The sequence below is a fragment of the Ciconia boyciana genome, chromosome 1 (genome assembly GCF_034638445.1).
Source record: "Ciconia boyciana chromosome 1, ASM3463844v1, whole genome shotgun sequence".
Taxonomy (NCBI): domain Eukaryota; kingdom Metazoa; phylum Chordata; class Aves; order Ciconiiformes; family Ciconiidae; genus Ciconia; species Ciconia boyciana.
Window position 1 is genome coordinate 210,319,997 of NC_132934.1, and position 27,818 is coordinate 210,347,814.

The following is a 27,818-nucleotide window of genomic DNA, read 5'->3' on the forward strand; positions in this document are numbered from 1 at the left end:
GTGTTCAGGTCCTCTTCTGTTGCAAAATGCTATGCAGTCCATAAAGTTCACATTCTCTTGGCCCTTATGAATATGCAGAGATTATTTTATAGGTTATCTATAGAAGAAGGACAGAATAATAGAAATCGGGTCTGGGGAAAAGTCAGCATACAGCACCGGTACTGATTAATGGGCTGATTGACTGCTTCAGGACCTTTCTCTTGCACTGTCTTTTCCTTAATAGATACACTGAGTTACACAGTGTGCTTTATTTTTATGACTGTTGTAAAAGAATGCAATTTTAGATCAGCTGAAGCAATTTGAAAGTTTGACCTGGACTTGACAAATTGCTTTGGCTGAACCAAAAAACGGGACAAGTCCAAATGCCCTGTTCTAACACCTGAATATATAGTTACTGAGAAGATTTATGAACCTTCTTCGGCTGGTGGACTTGTACTTCAGTGATCAGAATGCTGGCATAGGGAAATTTTAATTTCATTGCTCCACAAAGGCAGTCCCTTGATGCATGAGTCAATTTTGGGAAGGCTTGCTAAATTACAGGGTGTTGAAAGAAGCACTGACATCACTTAATCCCAAACACTTAATCTTCAAAGGTTTTTAATTAGTTTGAGTTTTTATTAAGCTTAAGATCTGCAAAGCATTTTTTAGGTGGTTCTATTTCTATTTATTGCTTGATTGAAAAGCACAGCAGAATAACTATTTTAAATTACTACCATTTTTGGTGCAACTGAATGAGTGTTGTTGTAACTGGATTGTGTTTATCACTTACTCAGTGGAGAATGGAGCATGTAGGTTATCCCCACTTTCCAGCCATCACTATGTTGACCAAGTGTTACAGCTGAAATACCAAAGGTATTTCAACCATAAGAGAATCTGAAATAAACTTCCTGGCACCGTCCCTTTGAAACTGTTTTTCTAAAGAGACAATTGGCAAACCAAGTATCCAAGTGATATTTGGTTCATCCAAGTTTAATTTTGCAGCCCCAGTCTAGGCTGAAGGGTCTGTTTCACCCAGCTATATGATTCACAGATTGTTTCAGCCAGGTTGAGTGAATGAACTGTGCAAATGGAATTAGGGAAGGACAGAGTAGGTGATCCAGTGTTATCCATTTGTAAGGAGAGCCTGAAAAATCTCCACACACTTTGAAATTATGGGTAGGCAGAGCTACACAAATACAGCAGCCTTTGGGCTGGGAGACAGCAGCAGTTGCTTGGTTGCCCATCTATAGAAAAGGAGATACTACTGACTGAAGCAGGGAAGGCAATCTCAGCTCTGAGTAACTGATCCTTTCAATACCAAGAATATGGAACTTAATGGAAATCAATTAGTATAAGCCATTTATAAGTGGTTTGGTTTCCTTATTTCTAAGGGTTTGGATGTCACTCTCCCTCAGTAGAACCCTCAGAGTCCATCCCTCAGAGAGGAATGGAAATGGATTTAAGCTGTTTTGTGTACTTCTCAGGATGTAGCAGGTCATGATGAATTGTACATTCATACAGAATTATCAATTCAGTTGAGAAGAGGAACAAAGCAATCGATGCCAGCTGGGCATTCAGCCTGATGTGAGCTGATGTAATTTATTCTTACAGCTTCAAACTGCACACAGAAACAAGAAGAGATAATATGTTGTTTTGCGGCAGCAAGGTAATGGCACAGAACTTCAAAGGCTAACTACCATTGAAAAAGTATGTTTACTGGTGAAACCTTTGTTCACCAGTTTATACTATTAAAGAGAGTTCTGTAAATGAAGGAGGAAGCACGCTTCATCAGATATTTCCTTTTTATGTGGAAATTCCTTGTTTGCCTTATCTTCTGATGATCCTATGGCAGTGACCACTGACAGAACCAAAGCTGGCTGCTGTTCACAAAGAAGAGGCACTAGTGGCTTTTTTCCACCATCCAGATATCCAAACCTTTCCTTGGGGGCACATTCAGTTACTGCCCACTGCAGTTAACATAAAGTTATGATGGAGCAGGAAGAGTGGGCAATTCAGGAAAAGGGAAGAAAAAACAATGCAGTTCCGTACCAGTCACCGTTCACAGGCAATCCCATCCTTCAGCAACACCTTAAGCTACAGACGTGGAGATGAACAACTTAATAACTGTGAGTGGCCCCAGTTAGGCAGAAGTAAAGGGAACAACAAAAATGTAGTTGCTGTTCTGGTGTCCTCACCATTGACTACTCACGTCTCTTATGTGCACGCTGACAAGGTCAGTTAAGCACTACTTTTTCCAACAGAAGAGGTAAAGCATGGACTGTGGAAGTGTAATTTCCTCCTCATGCGCCTAAGGATTGATTTGTGAAAAGCAATTTAACAGTAAATTACAAGCACAACATCAATAGGTACACAGTCCTTCATCTTTCAGAGGGGATTATTGGAAGTGATACCAATGAAAGCCTGTCTTCTTGGTGGCATATACCCCCTAAAACAACTTCCCAAAGGACTGAACTACAGTAATTGCTCATTCCCTTGTCTGAATTCAAGGCATTTGAGATGAGAACAACTCCTGTAGCCTAGTAATTGTCCTGTTTCTCTAATTCTGTCTTTTTTTAGTACCATATCTGTTGTATTCCCCATAAAACAAAAAGGATTTTATTCCCACAACCTGGTGCGATTCATGGTTGTGAGAAAAACTGTAGTATATTTTACATAAGAGAAGAAATTGGTTATTATCAGCTCCCACAAACTGGAATGTGATTTAATAGAATTCTAGCAATTTTATTAGTTGTAAGCATGTAGATGAGAAGTACATTTAAAGGGCAAATGAAGCAAGAATCAATTTTTTTACAAATTAAAGTTTTGTACAGTTACCCTTCTCATGCATTTCAGCTTCTCTTTGAATGTAAATGCAGCTCCTGATGGGAAACTATTCAGGCCTTATTTGAAGACAGAATAACTTCAAGCCCCATGCCAATAGTGACAATGTCCTCCATCTCCCTCAGCTGGAAGAAGACATCTGCATGAAAGAGATCTCCCAGGAAAAATAGGAACAAAAGCTGCCATGGGTTTGGGACTAATGAAAGTGCCAAAAGGAGCAGGAAGGCCAGCTTTTGGTTATCCCCCACAAGCTGTATATTCCAAGTTCATACAAAGGAGGGAGGTGCACACTGTCTTTCAGAGGGATGGACACTCACTCACCAAGAAAATGCGTTTGGATTTCTGCATATAAGCAGCTGTTTTCTCTGATTATCAAGAATGGCTAGTACTGCTTTGGCAATCAGCAGGAGGGCCAGTATTTTATTTTTCCAGGAAAAGAAAGCAAAGCAGTATAATGAGCACTCACCAGTCCTGCGGAATAGATTCTAAAATACAAAGATGCCTTTGGTGTCTTATATTATAAAAGTAATAATCAGAATAAGAAAAATGCACCTGCTGAGAAGTGTTATTTTTTTTCTCTTGAAATGTGTGCTGTTGATCACTGCTACGGACAAGATTCACAGGTAGCATGGCAAATAACTGGTTTTGTAATTGTACATCCAAAATAACAGGTCCTCAAAATTGGCAGATCTTTCAGAAAACTCTAATTGGGAACCGATTCTTCCTTCTCCCGACCCCCAAATTTGCTTCCATGTAGGGTTGTTCTTAAAGCTACAGTTTTGTCAGCATCAGAGAAGCAGTAATTTCTAGCTCAGGAGTTCTCTGATACACAGAGCTCCTGCTCTCCCTACCGGTACACTTGCATGCATTCAGAAGGTTGGAAACTCAGATAGGAAGGCAGTCCGAAGAGACTGAGTCACTCTAGTAGCCTGACTACAGTGCATTTCAGACTTTGCTATTTGACTGAGCTTTTCGAAGCCATCATCCTATGCTACTTCTTTCAGTGTCCCTGCTGCGGCCTGCACAGTGAAGGCTGCAATGGAAATCTGCCTCTTTACTTCTTCCCAGGCTCCATGCTGATCTGCTTTGCTTTCAATATCAAACATGGCATCATAGATCCCTGGGAAGGACTCTCCAGCATACTTGTTGTGACTGCTTGGAGCAAAGATGATGTGTCTGTGGGGAAAGAAGGAAAAAATGTAGGTATACTAAATAAAACAACCATTAACCGTGTGCATGTTCATTGTAGGGAACTGTATAGGTGCTACATAAAGCAACTATGAATCCTGTGAAGATCAGAACTTACTAAATACACAGGAAATCTAACTGGAACTGTCTTTAAAAGGATAGGAGGAAGCAGCCCCAAGGGCAAAATCTAGGGGAAAGGGCACAGTTTAGGACAGGTAGCCTTCTCCTTGGGAAAAGATGATTCGTTTGTCCAATTAGTAATGAAACCATGTTAATTTTTTTGAAAATGGGAGCTCAACAAGCCTGTTGAACTAATGTGGTAGTCCGGAGCAGGGAATAAAACTAGTAATGGGAGAAGAAGTGGAACAGAAACCTCAAAAGTAACTAAGCAGTTGAATGATGGTCAGCAGATCTGGGAAAGGAATGTGAAAAGAGGGGAAAAAAAATCTGTGGGAGAATTCTTGAGAAGAGCATGAACTCTTCAGAGAAGAAGTGATTATATTGGAACAGAACAGGGGAAAAGTATCACTTAATTTTATTTGTTAGTTGGTTTTGTTGGTTTTCTTTTTTAATAATGGATACTTGCAGATCTGCTTTTAAATGCATGTTTTTTGTATGAAGTATTAAAGCACATTTGTGAAAGAGGATGTGAAAGAGGCCCCCCCAAATCAAAATAAACACTAAAACTACATTAATAAATGCAAGCAAGTAAAAAAAAAATCCAGACAGCTCTAAATGATACCTTAACACTCAACAAGAAGAACTGCAGATAACAACCATTTCATTCTTCCAAAAGCGTAAACAAGAGTTTATCCTAGGAGGATGGAAGTGGAATTCTCAATTCTACCTGCCTGAGGGACTTCTGGCTTGGTGTGAAAGCCATCACTCAGTGAGTCAGATATATCCAGTCATTAAGAAAAGGGGAATACAGAGAGTAAAGTGAGGTAGTCACACACGTGACACTGGAAGCTAGTTTCTTGTCAAGTGTTACTAATAAATGCACTGGGTTTCTATAAAGGGTATTGTGGTGCACCGGACATTGTCTTTCTCCAGGCCCACATGCTTGTAGAGAGGAAACTTCAGGAATAACTAGTGAATGATTTAAGCTAATAGGAGCACCTATAGAAGCAGCCAAAGCTGGGACAGATGGGACTCTGCAGCACAGCTCATGGGCCTTTATCTATCCCGTGCTCAAAGGTCACTCCCTCCAAGCTCTCTCTTCATGACTTCTCTCTTCACCTGACCCTCACTACACATCTGTTCTCATCCTCTTCTCCCTTTTACTCTACCTTTGTTTACCCTTTTTTTCCATACAGTTGATTCTCCACTGAATCCGCACTTTGTACAGATTTAAAAGAGCAAGTGGTAAGTACCCCAGAAGTAGTACTACACACCTGCAAATAAAACTCACAGAGTATGATGGCTAATAAAAACAGAGTTCCAGACCCAAGAAGAGGAATTAGGCACCACAAGACTGGTGCAGCCAAGGAGTTCTCCTTGGGGGTTATAAACAAAATCCACTACTCACTGTATTATACCTAAAATAGAATCTGTTGAGCTGTAATTCCTATATGAGGCCTACACAGCAGTTCAACTGACCAGTCAGTTAGGGTGGGGTTTGCCTGCAAAAATACAGTGTCTTAGACAGCTGGTCAAGAAACTTATTGCCTCACCTGTAAAACTTCCTTCCTGGTAAGCCAAGAGGATCAATGAAAGCTCTTTCTATAAACATCAGCTGATCGTTCATGATTCGCACTGCAACTGGACTGCAGAAAATGGAGACAGAAATGTTTCACAGATGAGGAAACATGACTTCCCAGTTTCATTTAAACACTTCCTTTTCTTTGGACAGAAAAATAAATGACAAAGATGGTCTCTAGGTTTTGCAAATGGAGGTATTCAATACATGTTATATTAATGCATTAGGATTTCTGTGTTAGAAAACTCAACTACAAGATTTCACACTATGCAAAAAATAAAATGGGAAACTTTCTGAGAGTGTCAGATACTTGCTTAGTACTAAATGGCACTAGAGAGATTGCACTTAACAGAGGGGAGAGGAAGGCTGAGATTTAGGTCAAGATGACGATACCTAGATTTTGGTGTCCATCGATAAGCCAAGTGTCCCAACTCCCACTCTAATGTTATACAGTAACATAGTAAGGATGGGATTCATTTGCCTAAATACAACTATCTGGTACCATACTAGGTGCCTAGGAGCACCTGGCCTCCAGGCACTGCACTCAGAGGGATGGGAGTACCATAGAGCCCTTGTGTTTGCAAGCATCACATGGATCATACAGAACCACTGCTGTTTAACATCTTTGTCGGCGACATGGACAGTGGGATTGAGTGCACCTTCAGCAAGTTTGCCAACGACACTAAGCTGTGTGGTGTGGTCGACATGCTGGAGGGAAGGGATGCTATCCAGAGGGACCTTGACAGGCTTGAGAGGTGGGCCCGTGCAAACCTCATGAAGTTCAACAAGGCCAAGTGCAAGGTCCTGCACAAGGGTCGGGGCAATCCCAAGCACAAATACAGGCTGGGCAGAGAATGGACTGAGAGCAGCCCTGAGGAGAAGGACTTGGGGGTGTTGGCTGATGAGAAGCTCAACACAACTCGGCAATGTGCACCCGCAGCCCAGAAAGCCAACCATATCCTGGGCTGCATCAAAAGAAGCGTGGCCAGCAGGTCGAGGGAGGTGATTCTGCCCCTCTACTCTGCCCTGGTGAGACCCCACCTGGAGTACTGCGTCCAGCTCTGGGGCCCCCAACATAAGAAGGACATGGACCTGTTGGAGGGAGTCCAGAGGAGGCCACAAAGATGATCAGAGTGCTGGAGCCCCTCTCCTATGAGGAAAGGCCAAGAGAGTTGGGGTTGTTCAGCCTGGAGAAGAGAAGGCTCAGGGGAGATCTTATAGCGGCCTTCCAGTACCTGAAGGGGGCCTACAAGAAAGCTGGAGAGGGACCTTTTACAAGGGCATGTAGTGATAGGACAAGGGGTAATGGCTTTAAACTGAAAGAAGGTAGATTTAGATTAGCTACATGGAAGAAATTCTTCACTATGAGGGTGGTGAGACACTGGAACAGGTTGCCCAGAAAAGTTGTGGATGCCCCATCCCTGGAAGTGTTTGAGTGTTGGATGGGGCTTTGAGCAACGTGGTCTAGTGGAAGGAGTCCCTGACCATGGCAGGGGGGTTGGAACTAGGTGATCTTTAAGGTCCCTTCCAACCCAAACCATTCTATGATTCTTTGTCTTAGATGCTCTGAAGCATCACGCTGTCTCTTTGAGGTGTGATGAAAGTACGAATTCTGGCATCACCTACAACACTCAAGTGTAGATGTCTAAATACAGAGATCAGACCAACTTTAACTTTTACTGCTACCTGCCTTTCCATATATTACGATCATTTTAATGACCAGCTGATACTAGTAATAAGCTCTATAGATGATACTATTCATCATGGGAAACAGAATTCATATTAGCAGATATTGCCTGTCTCAGAGTTCAAGGGCTCTATTGTACACTAACCAGAGAGACTCCTTGTGTAGTCACTGGAAACAAAGAACTGCTGCCCTGGGTACCTAAGGCAGATATACATACATATATATATATATAGGGTTTTGTACTTACTCTTTCTTGTCAAGTTGCTCAAGTCTCCTGTGAAATTCAGCAGCAGCCTTTGAGAAGTTCACCACAGCGGAAAAAAGAGGATCTAGAAAAGGAAGGACTTTGTGAACAACTTCAGAGTATATGCTGAGCCCAATATACCTTTCAGTTGCCCAGTGGGAGAAAAACTACATTTGTTTTGCTCATATAATTGCATTAATTTTGTTGTCTTTCCATAATTCATTAGTTGCCCTAGTGCAGACTTTAAAGAGCTGCACTACTAGCAGTAATAGACAAAGGCCTTGTGCAACGAGGCTAGCAATAAGGCAGAATGCTTGATAAAGCTTTCACAAGTATGCATCTTCCCTCTGCCTGGCAAGGAAAAGACTGGCTGGCATTGCAAATGGAGAACTCTGCAGTTCCCTTTTTAACAAAGGGGTGCACTGCAGCGTTTAGGTATAAAAAACCTGCCTTACATCAAAAATACCAGCTCTTCCAGCAGGCTGTGGAAGGACGGCAGGATTTCCCTCTTGGATCATTATGTCCTATTCATATCATAACAGAAGAGTGTGATATGTATATTGAATAGTATTAGGTGAGGCATAAAAGACACAACTGTCATGAAACACAGTGAAAGACAAGGTAGACTGAAGTAGCTAAGTCCCGTCCTTGCTCCACATGTGCACTAGAGTTACAGCATAGGAGATGTCTCTGCCTTGACCCTGCATGCCATCCCACAGTGCTGCTACTCAGACCCCAGGATTTTTGCCTGTTATGCCTGACTGTGCAGGCAGGCTGGTGGGTAAGTCAGTTGCTTTTTCCTGCTCTGTCCCTGGCAGTATGGGAGGGACAGAGTGGAATAATTTAGCCATGTGGAATAACTTAGCCAAAGAAGCAGCAGGCCTTTCTTTTAATGACAATATCTGCTGTGATGATTTTCCTGTGGAAGGGTGTATTTAATACAGACCTGGGAAAATTATCAATTCATACAACTAATTTTTGGAGAATAAGTAAAAGGTGGGTGTTACCAGGAGAAGAACTTCTGACCTTACCAAAATGCAACTCAATTACAAAGAAGGAAGATTTACAACTTGTAGATTTTGCTCACAATTTTCATAAAACTTTAGATAAACCAGAGTATCTTCTCTTTGATCATATAGGAATATGGGGCATAAGATTAGGTCATCTCCTAAATCCAGTCCTCTGTTGGCAGTTATGGACCTTCACTGTTTATAAATTTATCACACTATTTTAATGTGATAGGCTTTCTGTTCCCAGGTCTCCCGTTGAAAGCTGTTCTGCAGTCTCGTTTGCCCTTCTATTTCTAGCAAACTTATTTATTCATCACCAGCCTACACTTGCTTGTTCTTGTATTAATATTTTTGTTTAGTTTACATAATTAGAGGCACAGATTTTATGTATGCGACCTGTTTACGGACTGCAGTATAGACAGACCCATGTCACCTTGTGAGGGTGAGAATTTACACTTGTCCACAACTGTGGCCATAGTTATAAGTTTGCCAGCAGACAGAGTTCTGCCCTGCTGACATCATGGTTATATCATGGCAACAGATTATATTTCAGAAGCAGTAGGAGGGGATTTAAGAGAAAAAAAAGAAAGGTCATCTGAAAATATGTAAGAGAATGTGTGCTTGTGTTCACTAGCTATTCAGTGTTGGGTTTTTTAGAAGATATCACTTTTTTTTTTTTCTCCCTGCAAACCTTAGTTCCTGATAGCATATGCCTACAAGTACATATTTAATGAAAAAAGGTTTCCAGCCTTCATTGTTGCAGAGGAGCAGCTGAAATGTGAATCCAAAGGCAAATAAAAACCTTAATCTATTATTTTGAAGGAGAATTATATGATTTATTCAGGCTTAAGTAACAATTTTCTGACATTCAGTGTTGTCAATAGGCAATTCTATGAAAATTCTGAGTGAAATTAATTTTAATTTTCACAGTATTGTAAAAACTACCTACACATTTTAATGCACTCTGGTGTAACAGAATAAACAAAAATTAAAAATTATATTTTTATTCAATAAATAATTTAAAACTGATCAGGCATCAGAGAAGAGTCTTTTCAGACTAAAAAATATGCCTTGTAAAAAACTGGTCAAAATGACACATCTATAAAGTTATTAAGGAGAGTCTTAAACGATACTTGGGGGGGGAAAAGCAAAAAACTAGATTGCTTCTAGAATCTAGGAACAAAAATCAATGCATTGGTCAGAAGGTAGTTTGGGCAAGTTCGAACCTGAAATGAGAAAGAAACCCAAACAATGAAAATAAATGATTTAACAGAAATTTTGGTAGATGTTCTACTCCTGCAAAAAGAAAATCCAGACTTGGTGTTTCCTTACAAGGTATGTTGCAGTAAACACAAGAACGTATGGAAATAAATCCATGTGTTATGCAAAATCTCGGACCAGGTGATCCATCATGCAAGGCTTCCTGTCTTGAGTGGCCTTTTTACAAAAAAGGGCGACTTTTCAAAATAGTCAATAATTTTTCATCTAAGGTATTACATGAAGTTTTAAACATCATTTTTAATTTTCCCAAAATGAGGATTCGATTTGAGTTACTTCTAATGTTTCACACAACCTGAAAGAGTACTGCATCTCCAAAGAGCTAGTGTATGTCTGTAAACCATGAGTCCCTCGGATAGCAAGCGAATTAGGACTGACTGAAAATCCTCCTTGGTACAGAAACACAAGGGGTGAATGAGGCAAGAAGAAAAAAGAAGAGAGAGGGAGAGAAAGAAAATTACTGTGGAAGCTATCCTAGCCTGGGATCCAGAGCACTCTGCTGCTTCCGACCTGTTTTATTTGCTTCATTGCAATGTGTTCGAGTACTCAGCAAATGGATGTATTTATGCAGAAGAGTTAGAGAAGTGCTTCTGTTGCCTAAAAGTGGTAGCCAGGCACTGAGACAGATGGTAAGCAAGTTTCCCAGGGTCAGATGAAGTCTTTGGCTGAGGAGGAATGGGCACCTGTGCCGCTCAAGTTCCAGGCGGTTGCCATAAACATTTAACTTGTCTTCTTTTTCAAGCAAGAAAGTGAGAAGCAGGCTGATATATCTCTATGTTCTGCATTTGATTGTGGTCCATGACTGGTCATGAGCACTGTAATAATGACCATAATTAGTAATAAGCATTAAAATGTTTATAACACATTATTCTCTATAATGTGTTAAACCTGTGTTATGTTTAGAAAAAAAAAAATAGACGCTCTTTATTATGATGGCAGAATTGAAACAGGAAAGTAAGGAATTCCATTTCAGAGCTGTAACAGATATAATGTGTCTTTGCATCATTCAAATTAATGCACTTAAGAAATAGTCTTGTGGCTATTACTCACCAAACAATACTTTGTAAGTTTTCAGCTGTTCTTCATGTTTCTTGGCCAAATTATAAATTCTATTGCTATATCCTTTTAAGGCTTCTCCATAATCTCTACAGTCGAATGGAATGACCTGGGAATCTGCCAGTTCATAAACCAGTTTGCCTCGTAACTGGGCAATTGTTAGCTGTTTCTTGAAGGTGGGGTCATAAAACTTTTCCACTAACTCAAAGGTCTCATACACAGTGTGATAAACAGGATAATTGCTGAATTTGTCTGCTTTCTGAAAAAGAGCAAGCAAATTTGTCAGTGTCCTATATTCTAACTGTAGTTAAGGGATGTATCGATCACTTAACGACTATGATGTTTTGCACAGTATCCAAACCAAAAAAGCTATTTGCTACAAAACACGATTTACTATCCTTCCATTTTTGTGTGTTCATTTTAGGAAACTAAAACAACTTGGATCCATGGACCGTTGCACAAGATTAAGTGAACAGGCTTCCTTCTCTCTATCTACACAGACCTGCCTTCAGTTCCATTGTACAGAGATTGCCTTCACTAAAAGTGAAAAAGGGATAGCAGAAATCCTCAGGGTTAGCAGAAATCCTGGGGTTTTGGATAGCAGAAATCCTCGATCATGGCCCCTTTTTATCTTGTGTAGTTACTTCTGAACACAATCAGGGAAGACTTATATATTAAGGGGGCTACTAATAGTATGGTGCGATGAAATATAGACCTCCAATCAGATTCTATAAATATCTTTATGTGATCTTGACAGCCTATAGACTATACACATCACTGTAACATGTTATAGTCTCCAAACATGTAGGTTTCTTGCTAAATTAAAAAAATGGCACTGATATAAAAACCAGCCAAAGATTCTTTGAAGATTTTTTATTAATTTTGAATAAATGCTTTTAAAAGATGACGGCTCAGCACTATCAAACTTCTTCAAGCAATCTGGAAGACTTACCCTATTCTTGGTATAACGGACTCTGCCTGATGCAATTCCCAGTCGCTGAAAGTAAGCTTCAAAATCACTGCCTGATCCCAGTTTGTTTATTCTACATGTAGAAAAGACAACATCTTAGTGAGAGCACTTACTTTATAGTATGGTAGTAATTTGTGCAAAATGCAGATTTTATTCAAAGAAATTGAGATCAATTCTTTTGGAGGGCACATCAGGGGCACTAGTAAGATCAGAGACTAGATGAGTGGCAAACTTAATTACTCTAACTGATTTTATTCTACCACACTAATTCAGTATCCTATATTACTAGGAAGATCTTTCAAAGGTAGCAATCCTGCTTGTGTTACTGACTGCATTTAAAAAAAAATGTACACATTATGCACAAGAGCCATAAAATTGTATCAGACATGCCTCTGCAATCTTAAAACATTAGTCATCTATTTCCAAACTAATATAAACTGGGCAGCAATATATGTAAAGACAGATGTGTTTATACACTTAGCATATTCCACAGTAGAATCAAAGACTGATAAATAATTTCGACTGCAGAAGACACAGTTAGCATTTGTTACTTACAAGTAAATATTGCCATCTGCTGGGTAGGTGTGGCAAGACAGAGGAAAAGAAAACGATAATAAAGGCAGATGTAATATTCTAAGTATTTTCAGATATTTATTTAAGTTTTATATTAAGTTTTAGCTTTATATGTCTAGCCTGATGAATAATTGGTGTTTCTCAGCTAAAAAAGAAAAATAATCCAGCTCAAGTTCTTCTGTTACTATAAATTTCTTCAAGGAACTATTTGTATCAATTGAGAAAGGTCAGGTCTGGTAGCTTTTTCAAAATGAATAAACCTCCATGAGTCTAATAAATCTATAAGCTCATCTTAGCAGGGCCTGAAAGATAAGGTAATACATGCAGAACATTTTGGTCAAATCACACAAAAGGGCAGTTCTATTTACCTTACGTGAGTAATGCCACCTTGTGAGTAAGATTTAGCCCTACAAGTCACAAGCTCAAACAGTGTTTTGGAGTTTTAATACCTTCAAACATGAAGTTTTAATACCTTCAGATATAGGTTTGTAATGCATTACATTTACATCCATTGTATAAACAAAGAATAAGTATCATGAGAGCTTTTTAATTACTGCTCTAGGCAGTTTCTTTCAAATGAGCATTTGCTTATCCTAACAATTTTGATATTATCATCTCATCTAGTGGGGTGATTAAACTATATTTTGAACTCTTTCCCCACCCTGGTCTTTTTTTGATTGCTTTCCAAATTGCTTTTCTACTAATAAAAGGCCTTTTAAAAGTGTGAGGTTTCACTTTACAGCAAACATAGATGTCACCATCATTAAAATAAGAAGTCATAAAATTTTATTTTATTTTACTTTAAAAGATACTGCTAGAGAGTCACCTTATACTAAAAGGTTTTGTATTGCTGTCATCAATAGCACATCTTGAGAAATTCTGGAGAGTAGCCATGCTACAATATGATTAAAATATCGGGAAAGAAAAAAACCAGATTAACAACTTACCTGGGATAGCTATTATTTTCAGTTGCAGGATCTTTCTCAAGCCAACTCTCATAAAGAGACTTACTTTCATAACCCTCATCAGGGCTTAAAATCTGGAGAGGAAAAGATTATAATCTCATCGGAAGTACCACTAGCTTATTTCAGTATCAAATGAGACCTTTACAGCTACCTGCGTCATCGTTAATTAACAGCATTGCTGCATGCAGGGAAGTACACATACACTATTTACATTTGTCACATACATTTATGGATTCCCAGCCACGGCGAGCTTCTCACAGGCACTTGGAACCAGCCACAGATAGTGGGGAAGAGCAAGGGGAAAGCTCAAGGACACTAGCTGGAGCTCATCCACTTCTGTGGGAAGTGGATCCTGCAGATTTCTAGGACTTCTTACCACCCTATTATTGCACTGTGTATGTACACACACACCAGCATATGTAGCACTGTGGAGTTCCTCCAGCAGCCAGGGTGCCCCAACTGCTTTCCTTTCAGCAGGCAAGGGGAGACGAGAGCCCTAACCCTGTGGAGGTTTGCCCTGCACAGCAGCAATATTCTCTCAACAGGCTGAGTCTGAAATTTGACTGCTTTTTGCTATGGAAAGGGTAAAAAAGAATTGTGCTAGAAGGAAGAGTCAAAACCCGCCATTAACTATATTACAGCAGTGGCAAGGGGACTCAACCAAGACTGGAGCACCATTGTGCAAGACACTGTATGTACAAATGTAGGTCCCACCCTTACCTTAAAAAAATTGAAAAGCTATCTAACCAGGATGGAATATGTTTTAGTATTAGTAAAGCTATCTTACAGCCAGGAAAACTATGAAAGAGTATAAAATTAGTTCACCAAAGCTCTTACAAAATCAGTGGCAGAGGTAAAAATAAATCAAGACTCTGGTCCTGGTCTCCAGCTATACTTAAACAATCTTTAATAGACATGGTCCTTTAAATACAAGATTGTTTATGATGTGCAGAGGATTGGGATTTTTTTTTTTTTTCCCAAAATACAAAGCATAAATGCTCATGGCTAGATACATGGTCCCACAGTATTGTCAAGACTTAAATCCTGCATCGAAAAACATACAGACTCCAAATTGAAAATCCAAGGAGTTCTGACCTCTGAGATTATGTCAGCAGCTAGCAGATAAATAACAACTTTGTGAAGCAACTGCTTTGCTGCTGTCATTTTCAGGGCACTTTGTTCAAGTTCTAGGGCTAAATTGAAAATGGCACATTAATAAGAGCAAGCTGAACTCTGACATATGGGAGTAAAAGTACTCCATGCTCTGGCAGAGATGTTATTCTGACAGCTCTGGTTATGTAAAACCCATTGGCCAGCTTTTTCTTATAACACTGAGAGCCTAGTAAAACATACTGTTTGCCCTGACTTAGATCCAAATCTAGAATCAGCATAAGCTTACTGCTACCTCAAGGGAAGATGCAGAGTTCTTTAAGTATAAATACAAAGTAAGAAGTGGTGATCAGAACAGGGGAATTGGAGTTGAACTATTGCAGACGCTGGCTGGTGGTGACCAATTGTCTAAAGCCTAGCAGTAGAGCAGCGCCAAAAAAGACTTTCAACAGCTAAATGTCCCATCTGTATGCTGAGGACCACACTTAAATGCAGAACCCCTTGAAAGACGACACTTCATGTGTACACTACATTTTTTTGGTGAGAAGCAGCTCACTAAAAAACCAGAAGAGCAAAGAGGTCTTGGGATCTTGGATAGTTGGATGTTGGACTCTTTAATATGAACAGAAATAACTTTATTTTGGACATGCATACTCACCCACATCTGCACTAATGTTCTTTCACATACTGGGCTTTCTGAATGAAATTCAATCCCATGCAAAAGCCTAATGCAAAGCATAGGGAATATTTCAGTTCCATTTATGCTGTTTCCAAGAATTAACTAGGCCTCCTGAGGTGCACAGGACTTCTCACTTAGTCCTATTCAAGAAACTAACAACCAGGATATGCAAAGACTTAATGGGTTGAGGCTTTGATGTGTACATCTAGCTGCCCAATGTCATCGAAAACGAAATGCATTGCAGTTGAAATAGCAAAACTACAAATATAATCATTCTGCCTTAGCCCTTCTAGCCCTTACAGAAATTAGGGTTTTTTTCAATTAGTGAAAAAGATACAACTGATTAGCAAAGGCACAGACGGTAGTCTTTGGTTATCTTTATAAGAGGCTACCTAAATTCAAGTGAAGAAAAAAAGAATAAAGAAAATTAAGCAGATCCCTCTGCAAAACAGAGCTACCCTGTTCTAGCTGTTGCTTTAGTTTCTCTCCTTCTTTCGCTACTCCAATTCACTGGTATTTTTAGAGACCTGGAGAATAAAGATGTTTGAACCCTTAAATGAATTTTATTCTGTGATGCTAGAAGCAATGAGTCAAGTGAAAGATGTGCCACATTTCTACAGGGTCTATCAGTCATCTGTATACATGTTTCTATGCCAACAAAAATGGCGTCCTAGTTAGAAGTGGTCCTTCAGCAAATGCACTTTGGTATCCCTGACTTCTCTCCAAGGATCCATCAAAACATCTTTTTCCTTGGGAAAAGTCCAACAATCTCTATGAATGATCTTACAGAAAAGTTCAAAAGAGTGTAAGTATTCTAAAGAAAGGTTTCACAGCCTGCGATTTATGGATTACTGAAGCTCACTGGTGGCACATCAACACTGGTAAATTAAAGACGGTTGGGAAATGAAAACTACAATGTTGAATCACTGTAAAAATTGAACCATGATTTTGTTTTTCAAAAAGATAAGAGGCAGTCCCAGGTTTAGTAGTAAGAAAAGAGGAAAACACTCCTCTAGAGAAATGTGGCAAGGAGTGTCTCAAATTTATTTAGCAAGATAGTGAAAAAAAAGAGTAAAAAGAAAAAAAGGACTGCAGATGAGATTCTTTGGACAGAGACAATATGATACAAGAAAACTGGGGAAAGTGCTCCTTGACTGTGTACAGAAAGCAGAGAACAGCAGAGAATCAGAATGTTGCTGCAGAATCCTGCTCTGTGGAACAACAGAAAAGAAAAAGTAGTTGTGGGTTTTGTCTATAACAAGCTAACAAGAAAAAAAAACCTAAGTTGTACCAACGGTAGCTTTAAGGAGCTCAGGGAATAGTCAGACTTTTCGCTGACAACTCTCTACCATAAAATAATCCCCTTTACAAATGAAGCTATGAAGAATATGGATGACTATAATGTACTTCTAGGAGCTTTTTAGCAAGGAAACAGCATGGAATTATGGAATAGTTGTCATGCTTTCTGTTGTTTATATCATGCTTCTACTGTTAAAAGATTAAATAACACTGAGTAGGAAAATGTTCAAAAAAGCCAGTCTCGAGTACTTCATATGGTAGTTTAATGGAAGTTTTCTACTCAAACCCAGCAATAGTTGAAAAGTTGACTTAAGATCAAGAGTGAGGTACTATTTTTAGCCCAGAGCATTTTTTTACTTTGTTTATCTTTTGCAGAAAAACGTATCCCTGGGTAAGTGGCTTGACGCAGACAGAAAGTAAAGTATTTTATCCAGGGCCCTGCAGCACGCGGGACGTAGAAATTTTTATAGGCGAAACAAAATGCCCTTCAGTGTGTGAAGTGTCACAGCTAATGTTTGAACAAGCACAGCTTCTTCCCTCACAAGGAAGAAAGAGTAAGATAGAAAGAGTTGATAAGAAAATAAAATTTAGAAAAGAAAATAAAAACATGGGAATAGTGTAGATAAACCACCCAGATTCCAACCATGGCATTTCCAGTGTTAAAAGAAAGTGTACTGCATTTGAAAATAACTCAGGATGAATGCATCTAATGGGATGGGAGACTAATAGCTCGAATCATCCTACCAAGTGCAGTTACAGTGCAGATTTTTACACTGGACCAAGTCACTTGGGCTCCATTAACATCAGGGGAAAAAAATAGTTTGAGAGTTCTGTAGGTACAAGAGTGGACAACCACATTTGGTCAAATGAATCTCATCCTAAAGGTATGTACTTATACCCATTGCCTTTAAAAGGAGCCTACGTTGCTTAAGTCAGACAGAGATGTCTTCTGTTAATTGAGATGAATCCAGATCTGAGGATAGTGACAATGGCTCATGCTAGGTGCCTAATCTGGTTAACTCCTCATATGGCCAATGAAGTTTCATGCTTTAGTGGACCACAATCTTTCAGCCTTATGATAATTTATCCTGAGAGGTGAAAGCAAAGGAGACATGATTAGACCACTTGTATTCATGCAAATCCATACATCTGGCCTGCTACAAAACCTCCCCAATCCTTCAATATTTATCACAGTATTTCAGGGGCTCAGTGAGATATGAAGGAGATTCAGGGGGAACAGACAGAGGGAAAATAGTAGCTAGCCAATGTGAAAATGAATAGATTTGCTTTTGCACATGAAATGGAAATTTAAAATGCAATTTATTTCCTTGAATGCTTATCGCTTTAGAGAATTGATCTTGCTCAAGTGTTTTATTATTTTGTTTTTATTATTATTATTTTTACTATATATTACAAATAATATTCCATTTATGTCAGTGACATATCGCAACCTTTCTAAGAATACTGAGGAACCATGAGCCTGGGCTGTGTACCACTGACAGGATGTTTTGCTATTGATTTTGGTGGGATCAAGATTCTTCCAGCACAGCGATGAGATAAATCCAGCATTAGTCAATAATCCAATTTTATCCAGTAAACTCTCAGTTTTACATTATTAGAAAGTCACAAATAATAGACACTCTGATTCTGTACCTCTTTTGTCAGATTATACACCAGTTTGTAGAGAAGAGGGGTGCAGTCAACTCTTAATGTGTAGTTGCCTGAAAATGAACAAAGACATGGAAATTCTCCCTTCGCGTACCAGTGACATTACCTTTTTAATGGATTAAACCCTGCAGTCCTTTCTTAGACAAACTTCTTGACTTCAAGGCAAGAATTTAGATCTTGCCTCAGAATATATACAGAGATAGACTACTTGGTCACTTTGTATAAGCTACTGCTACTACACAACAATGATGCATTGGTTATACTACATACACAGTAATGTAAGCCTTCCCATGGTTCTAAAATATGCCCAACTATCCCTCATTAGCTACAAGCCCTTGTCACTCATACTCCCCCTGAAGCTTGTGTTAAACAGAAGGCAATGGTAACATCCTACTTTTTGTAGGATGTTAAAAATAAAGTTGGTGCATTCAGGAACAGTGCAGGAGGAAAGACATATTCCCTGCAAGACATTCTAAGAAGTCTTTCAATGCAGCTGCTTCTTCTTTTATCATAAAGAGGACTTTTTCAATGTTTTTCCAGACTGTATCTGAAAGACAGGTCATCTTCTGAGTAAGAGACTTGCAAGACATTTGGCATTTTGTATTTCGGGACTAAGTCTCACCCAAATAGGAGGCAACAAAGATGCAGAGTAATGTTTTCATCTACTGTCTCCTAAACCTCCCCTTTTACCACCACGCTGTGGCTTCTACACTTTACACCCATGAGTTTTCCACACTGCCTGCGGGCTATGTTGAGATAGGTAAGTATTTCATACTGAAGTTGTCAGTTACAGCAGCAAGACCCCATTGAAAAGAAACTACCACCATTTTTGAGGCAGGCAAGAGCGTAAAGCAATCTTCTCTACAGATTACAGCCACGGGACAGCAGCTGGGCAAACACCTCTGCCCTCAAATACGGACAACAACAAAGAGGGGAAGAGGAGTGAGAAGGCTTTGATATAAAACATAAGCTCTCAGATAACACAGTTATTAGGTTTTGATATGGCTTTAGACCTTTGGGTCATCCTTTGCACAGTGTGTACTCACAAGAGGACTAGACTGACAATTACAGAAAAATCCCATGATGATGGAAAAAATACTAGATAATGTTAATAATGTTTCCAAGGAGAGTCTATATTTGAGAACTGGAAATTAAAGTCACAAAAATGCTCAAAAGGATGACCCACTATTCTTCTTTTCATTGCTAAAGGACAATGAATAGAAATAATTTGCTGTCCAAAACGTGGCATAAGAAGTGCTGTGGAGAATGTATGATGATGAACAAAATAATTGGCAGAGTACATGGATGCTATGGCTCTACAGGGGATTTTAATGCTCAGTCAGGTGAAAGATGTCCAAGATACTTAAAACAGTACACTGAATATGGTATTCTTTTCCTTATTACATATTTCTTTTCCAGTGGTTTTACTTTCACATTTTCTTTAATGCATGAAGCAAGAGACATGTTTGAATAATCAAGATTTAGAAGAAAATTGTTAAGGCAGCAGCATGTTGGCTGCAAACCAACTAAAAAATATGTGTTACCATCCATGCTGAGAATATGAAGCAGTTGTAAAGCTATTATTTCATTCAGGAGATCTTCTAGGCGTGAAATTCTGCTCTACTTTTTACACAGCATGTAGGCTGCATAATTGAAGGAACAGCTCTAACCCTCCCTACACCCCAGCTCCAACTGAGCATTTAGACACTGGGTTTGGCTTTTCTTTCTTTCCAATCCTTTTGTGACAGACAAAATTTTCAGCTGACAGGAATAAAAAGAGTTCTTAAATATGCCTGTTGATATCCATTTTAGTCACACACAATAAGCCCAAATAAGTTGAGTTTAACATGGGAAGAGCAATGCCCTAAATAACTGAGGTTATGATGCAGGACAACTTCACAGGACTCTACTGACTATTATTTCAGCACAGACAACAGTAAATGTCCTTCTGTAATAAAGCTCAGTATAATTTAAGAAGGATTTTGTGATTTAGGTCATAGTTTGGGGCCCAAAATTCAAAGTCCAGTTTCTAAGCAGCATTCCTGCATGACAGATTCTTCTCATAATCTGAAGGGCATAGTAAATTGGGTAATGGTGGATCAGTTTTTTTGTGAACAACTCTTCAGCGCCTATTTTTCTAGAAGAGCCCTGCCATAATACACACGTAACTCCCTGCACATTCTCCCTGCTCATAGCAATGAACAAAGGTGACCACACTGGCCCAAAGCACCAAAATGGGTCCCACCCCCACAAAATGTAAGCCTAAGGTCTCGACAAAAATTGTCTTAAGATCATAATAAATTAGTGTCCCCAAAATATTATAATTCCACAGGGAAAGGAGCTGGAGCTGCAAGCAGAACAAGGAGCAGTCTGTCATATATTAAAACTGTAATTGTAAATTAAAACTAATGTAATTAAGAGAGAGTTTAACATTCAGACCGCTCAGTTCATTAGCACAGAATACTAAACTCCTCCAGAGGAGATATTCTGGACTCCAGACAGGTGGGCTGCAGCTCATGGATGGGACTATTTGCAACAGGAAAGCACCATGAGAATTTAAATTGTTCTCTCTCTCCATATAAGTCTGTGTTTGCTACACTTATTCTGAACATCACATTATCTATCTTATGTTTGCCAGCTCTGGATGCAATAAATAATACAGAGTGAACTATTAAAATTGACATCTGTGAAGTAAAGTGAGTTTAAAAATAAAAGACGCACCTTCTATAGAAGAATCTGTGTTGATATAAGCAACTGCCCGTTCCTGGAGGACTCTGGCATTTTCCTGGGGTTGCAAAAGTGTAATTATTACTTTCAGTTAGTGACATTTAGTCAAGAGCATGTTAAGTGCACTGTATTTTACAGCATTACCTTTAAAAACCCAGTCAGATAAGTAGCCCTATGTACCTTACTAATTATATGAATGTTTGAGGATGGGTCAATGATCTGGGCATATGAAATTCACTCCTGCTTTCTGGGACTTAATTTGTTGTGGAAAACATCCACAAAATGTAGGTGCTGCCTGCTGCATCACACAGCAGCAAGATGGAAAAGGAAAATTACTGAACAGCGTTGTAACAAGGTAAATTAAGGTTATACATGTGTTTTAACTCTGCACTTGCAGTGTTTTTTGAACATGCAACATGTAACTGTGAGGTCAGCCAGAATTCCTCCATGCTTTTAATCCCTAGTTATTCATCTGAGCTCCCAGCACTGAACTCAATTTTAACGCTGATAATTGGGTTTATCATTTATTGGGTTTATCAATGTTAAAAGTATTGTTGTCATTTCTACACTCTTCCATTTCAAAAAGGGCTGAGTCAAAGCACTGACTTTTCCTATTCAAATGAATTTGACTGACTGTTTTGAGTCAACCAAGCATTGCTTTCGTGCTAAATATATACACACACTTGCTTAATTTTTTGCAAACTGGTAATTATGTTTGAAACTGATATTCTAATCAGTAAGTGGTATTTTACTAAGTCTTGGCTTTGTGATAGATATTCTAATTAGGTTAGTAATTGTTACTTGATTCATTGAATTTATAACCCAACTAATCATTTGTAAGTCATGTGAACTAAAAATCAAATTGGTAATTGATAACTTCATAATGAAATTAATATCTTTAAAACAAACAGTAGAGAAGATTCCGCAAAAGAATGTGAAGGGAGGGAGCAAGCCTGTATACGCATACATGAGGTCTTGCATATATGCAAATATGCAAAAGCATATTTGCAACATAAAGTAATTCCTTCATTTATGAGCAATGGAGATTGTCTGTGTAACAAAAGAATGTTGCCACAGTTGCAGAGTCTTTTTGTTACACAGAAGATGGTGAATATCATGGGTTAATTTTCCTCAAGATTTAGTAGATGACAGATCTGGCAGCTGCAGAAAACATGAATGTAAGCTGTGAGGAATGTCTCTGGAGAAACTGAATGTAATTTAGGTGTCAAAGAGGAGGAATATACACCACCGAGGTAAAGCAAGAAAACAATAATATAAAAACATTGAAGTTCAAATATGAATTGTGCTTATGGCTTTCTAATCTAGTACAGCTGCCATTTCATGAAATAATGGATGATAGATTACTAGATATTAAATTATTAAACAAAAAACATTACAGAACAGCAGTAGCAATATATGAACAAAGCATATGTAAAAAGAACTCCTAATTTATTTATGACTTGCTCAAGATAAATTGATCTTTTAAGTATCATTGCACCATATTGCTCATTGTTAAAACAAATGTGTGTTTTTTCTTGACAGCATCTAAATATGTGCACAGATACATAGACAAAGAAATCACCAATAAAGTTTTATATACAGTATACTTTTGTTACCAGTGGAGTTCGGGTGGGATGAAACTTTAATGACAACTCTTTAAAATCTCACAGTAAATTATTTTAAAGATAATTTAAATTATTCTTTCTTCATCTAATGTCTCATAAACCTACAGTAAGATGCAGAGAGTCTATTGCAGCTGAAGCCAAATGGTTTATGGGAGAAAGAATTAGTGCAAATCCAAAGGAATAGAAGTCTCAGCTTTGTTAACAGAAGAATGATGGAATCCCTTTGGTGTTTGGGAGCATATTTCTGGCCTTGTTCCCTCCTCTGACACGTGTCATTTTCCTATGTAATTTTGTGGTTTACTGAAATACATGCCAATGAACTAAAACAAAAAGATTAAAATATTTTATTTTATAGATTTTGAAAGCTCTATCCACATATCTAAATATAACCTTGTAAATAAAATTCTAACAGAAGAACAAGACAACACATTTCCGTTAAACCATTCAGTACTAATAAATTGACATAGTTCAGCAGAAGTGTGTTTCATCAGACAATTTTCTGCCTGCTCTATTTCTAATTTGGATTTTACAGACAAAGCAATGAAAACTCTCATAAGACCTATATTTCTTACCAGGGCTGAACAAATCCACTTACAGGGTTAAGAACTGAACATGCCCAACAGGGAAAGGAAGAGAAAAACATTCAGAACGTCACTTCTGAATTTCCCAACATCCTTCTCTCAGGCAGGAATATAGTCAGGGATCCCACTACAGAATTAATCGATTGTCCTGTCCCTGAGACTCTACAATACTGGAAGTTTCACATGAATTTAGAACTATTAACTCACAGATTACCTACCCTTTCATTTGCCCAGGAGGATTAATTTCCACACAAAGGGCTTGGTGTGCTTACAGATCACAGGTATATGATCTGGACTTTAGTTTATAGAAACTAAGGAATTTCTCAAATAGAAGGTTAGAAAATAAACCAATTTAGGTTATACAAAATGCTATCATTTTGTTAAATGAAGGGATAGATTTCCACATAGAGACCACTGAGGGACATTAGCTTTGAATCAAAGTAGATTTTTAAATCTTAGAAGAGTTAGTGCACTTATGTTGTAAGAAGCTAGGTAGGTAATTTGTTTAAATACATGAGGCCCTCACAGCACCTGAAAGAGTCTGTTGTGCTCCAATTTTACCTTGAAGCTATTGATTGCAGCCTAGGAATACATGCCACTGAGTACTGCAGCTGCCTGCAACAGACTTTCAAGTTTTGCTTTCTTTACGCTATTTTTTATTTACCTCAGCCCATTCTGTGGAACCCAACAATCCAAATTCTTCTGCATCCCAGCTAGCAAAAATAATAGTTCTCTTAGGTCTCCAACCTGCAATCACATAGTTAAGCTTGAAAATGCAACTTAAAGTTAGAAAGTCTAGTAAAAGATCACCACAGTTAATTGAAATCACTTTAAAAAAATAGCACTTAATTGATATGGCAGTAAAAAAAATCCTCTCTAAACTCCTTAGAGGAACACATTATTGCAGAGGCATTTCTTCTTAATGCGGTATTTTCATTCCACACAATTAAGAGGGTAATATTAAACTGATGAGAGATGTGAGGGAGTAAATTCAGCCCACTAAGATGCAATGCTACATATGCATCTCTTCAATGAATTTGCATCTTTCATAATGAGAAATCAACTTTCTGTAGAGGTGAAAAGTTAAATCAACACAACTGCTTATGGGAACATTCAACACAGTTCCTTAAAGCTGCTGTTTTCCATATCCATCATTTTATGTTTGCAATAAGTAAGTTACCTTCCATCTTCATTTTACCAAAACTCCGTACAACCTCTTGCAGAACAGCTGCACCCGTAGTTGGATCGATACCACCAAATACCCAAGAGTCTCTATGACCTCCTAAAATAATATATCTGTCTGGAAACAAACACACAATATCAATCCTTAATTAAAAATGCATTTAGGTTACCTGTATTTCCTTTGATTGCATCCCTACTTGTGTCAAGCGAAATACCAGTGCTACAAATTTATTTTTTAAGGTAATCTGCAATCATTCACTTACTCTACTGAAGTATAAAAATGAAGACGAGAAATATTTTATACATGTTTTACCACTTAAAAGTCTTTCATGTATATGGCCAGCTACTAAGTGTCAACAATAGTATGTTGAGGTCCCAGATCATCACTGGTTTTTTGTACTTTGCATTGTGTTAATTTTTGCAAAGGCAAAATGTATGAATGATGTAAGGGGAAACCTACTGTAAAATGACAGGCGTTATAAAAAAATTCTCTGACATCTATCATCCTAGCATTCCCATTCAAATATATTCTTGGGAATGCCAATGAAAAACAGTGTGATGGGAGGGATAGGACAACTATCAAGGGTTTCTCAGATTCCATATTATCTGGCTATCTAAAAAGCTTGATGTTTCTTGCAATATGAGAACAATTTCACCAAACACAAAATAAAGAAGGAATTAAAATCCTCAAGCACCCGATGCTCACCTGGTTCCACAGCTCCTCTGAGGATGCCAATGACGTTGTAAATTCGTGTTATTTCATTGTTCGTATGAACATGCATTCTGACTTTTCTGAAATGAAAAGCAGTATGGAGTAACCATTTCTGACTGAGAAGGCAATAAAAAGCAATGTAATAGCTTGTAAGCCAGAAACTTTGTGCTTCTGTTCTGCTTTGTGTGTTCAGCACTGATCTAACCTGTCGTGCTGTATCAGTGTCCCATTTTTTATTTCAGGTTAACCTGATGACAGAAAGATACCTTAGAAACAACCCTATGAAGTGGGCCAATCTATAACTTTCAAACATTTGCAGCATTTATTGAATTGTTATTTATGGGAGTCAATCAGATAATTGTGTATTAGAGGAGTAAACTGAAAAGCATATACAGTAATTAAAAATACATTTACATTTTCACCAAAATGATAATTGTGGATATACATATTTTTATAAAGAATACACTTTGGTTTTGTAGCACAATTCCATGTAATAAGATAGAACATGGAGAGAAGGTCATTAGAAATGTTCATCCAGGAATAAACTGAAATCTCTGTTTAGGACAACAGATCTAAGTGATCAAGATTTGTCAATCCTCCATCCTCTCCCCCAGTAAAATCTGCTTGTGAAATTTTATAAAAAGGAAGGAAATTCAGGTATTAGGAGAGCTAAAAATAATGTAGCATTCAGCCCCTCTTAACCTGTAGAAGAAACAAAGCATCAAACAATGCTTTTTTTGTGTCTGACAAAACCCCATGAGTTTCACATTTGAAGTTATCTTTTCAGCAGCAAATCTGCACAGCTGTCAAAATCAAAACCTACTTCAGGACAGCTACTGGATCTTTGCCCAGAAAATAACTGACACCAGTGCCTTCAGCGTGCATATACTTGCACACTTTCCATGTCTAAGTGACTTTCTACCTAGACTCAAAAGGTTCATTATGATATGGAGCTACTCTGAGAAAGAAGTCTATGTAGGATTCACCCATATTTACAAAAACTGTTACCCTATCAACTAGGAAGATGTTAAAAAGTGCATTCAAAAATATCTCCCATGTATATATTTTGTGGATGAATCATGTTGTTTCTTTTCTCACTGTTGCTTTTCAAGACATTCCAAACAGCACCTTCATTATGTTCAAATATGCTTTCTTATTTATTTATTCCTACTTTATTCATCTTCAGCTAGAGTTAAAGCAGAGCAGAAAAGAATAATGATCAATGAAGTCTTTATAAAATTATATATTCAGACACACTCTTGTTTTGCAGGAGGTGGAGCAGTGATAGTGATACACCATTTTTACACACTGTTCATTGTGGTCCACCACCAATCCTCGTAGAATAATACCTCATGTAAAGTGAAAGTACTTTTATGTGAAAAAGTGATCTTTAGCTTTATCTATTGCAGCTTATCAGTTATAAACAATGAAGAATGCTATGACAGTCCCTGACAGCCAGTCAAATCCCTGATCACCAAATGTAATTGTTACATGGCTTGGTCTGCTAGAGAGCAACTCTGTTAGTGCTGGAGACCTGGACAGTTGTACTTCTCTGTTAGAGCTGAAAAAATGTAAACTGCAAACATAGTATCACTAATCCAACTGGTCAAAAGCCAGTTCCTCACAAACAAATTAGTAAGATATATGTGCTTTGGGCTCTTCCATCCTGCTATTATTCAGGGCTTTCAACCATAGGGCCTACCAGCTTTGGGGAACAGTTGATGGACTCCCAAATCATCGCCACACTTCACAGCTCTAAGTTCACAGAAACCCTGGGAGGCTTCCAGTGGACAAGGGAAATGTACGTAGAAGAGAACTACTGAATTGTCAGTCCTTCCCCGCTGGACTGGTACAAGCTGGCTGTCCTATTGTCCCCTTGGTCATCAGAAACAGAGAAGAAAGACCAAACTTGAAGTGAGGAGGAAGTTTAGGGTTAATTCAACAGTATTAAAAAAAGTCTGCTTACTCCTATAAAGCCATTTTTAAAAGGACCAGTGAAACCATGTCTGAACCTTAAAGTAAGGATTAAAGTTGGAATGAGCTGGACCTATACCCTCTGAATCTGTCTATCCATTAGCGCTGGGGACACTGAGCAAAACGATCGCTTTCATAATTAATTTTCAAATTCTAATAATTATCACCAAGTGTTGCCCACTCAGAAGGAAGTAAATTTCTCCAGAATGTCTCTAGATGTATTGTTTCACAGTCCTTTTCTTGTTGAGATTTTTTTTGCAATATTTTATAAATAGGCAAGTGTTAAAACAAACCTTGTAGAAGAGCTGCCTGCAAATCCTGGCCCTATGTTATAAGACACATTGAGACTTCCCTTCCAGCTGCTGTCTGGAGCTGCAGGTCCTCCCATTGCACTGTTAAGTGAAAACCAAGACCAATGTAGTTGACCAGTAGGCTAAAACCTTAAATTCCCTTAATGATTACTGCACCTAAAACAAGGTCGGTTTACAAAATTCTTAAAAACATTATGCCAGAAGCAGATTGCTTTGAATTTCCCACATTTTCTGAAGCGCACTCTATTACAAAAGAGCAATAAATACAAGTAACAGCATAGATTTTACCATCTTAGTATAAAAGATTTTGCTGCACATTTGTGAATATTGACTTCTGGTGAGGAGGACGGATGTGTACTCACCTTAATAATACTTCTGCATCATGATATCCAATGGGATGAACTGGGATTTTGGGAATCCCTACACCTTCATTAACTTTATACCTGAAAGTGTACTCTGA

The 27,818-nt window shown here is 38.3% G+C and overlaps 1 protein-coding gene across 2 annotated transcripts in view; it reads right to left on the reverse strand.

The window, feature by feature from the left end:
* Window positions 1-2,777: 2,777 nt before the first annotated feature.
* Window positions 2,778-27,818, reverse strand: part of NAALAD2 (N-acetylated alpha-linked acidic dipeptidase 2) — a 34,503-nt gene continuing 9,462 nt past the window's right edge. The window contains exons 7-19 of one of the 2 annotated variants that reach the window (XM_072855098.1): window positions 27,721-27,814; window positions 27,341-27,439; window positions 25,068-25,153; window positions 24,360-24,479; window positions 23,844-23,926; window positions 20,968-21,031; window positions 18,232-18,299; window positions 13,473-13,564; window positions 11,935-12,025; window positions 10,977-11,241; window positions 7,642-7,723; window positions 5,682-5,774; window positions 2,778-3,996 (exon numbers count right to left, since the gene is read on the reverse strand). In XM_072855098.1, coding sequence (XP_072711199.1) covers window positions 3,807-3,996; window positions 5,682-5,774; window positions 7,642-7,723; window positions 10,977-11,241; window positions 11,935-12,025; window positions 13,473-13,564; window positions 18,232-18,299; window positions 20,968-21,031; window positions 23,844-23,926; window positions 24,360-24,479; window positions 25,068-25,153; window positions 27,341-27,439; window positions 27,721-27,814 — 1,427 coding nt within the window. In that variant the 3' untranslated portion in view covers window positions 2,778-3,806. Of the gene's footprint in view, window positions 3,997-5,681; window positions 5,775-7,641; window positions 7,724-10,976; window positions 11,242-11,930; window positions 12,026-13,472; window positions 13,565-18,231; window positions 18,300-20,967; window positions 21,032-23,843; window positions 23,927-24,359; window positions 24,480-25,067; window positions 25,154-27,340; window positions 27,440-27,720; window positions 27,815-27,818 lie in introns of both variants that reach the window. The other variant, XM_072855104.1, reaches the window with a different exon arrangement.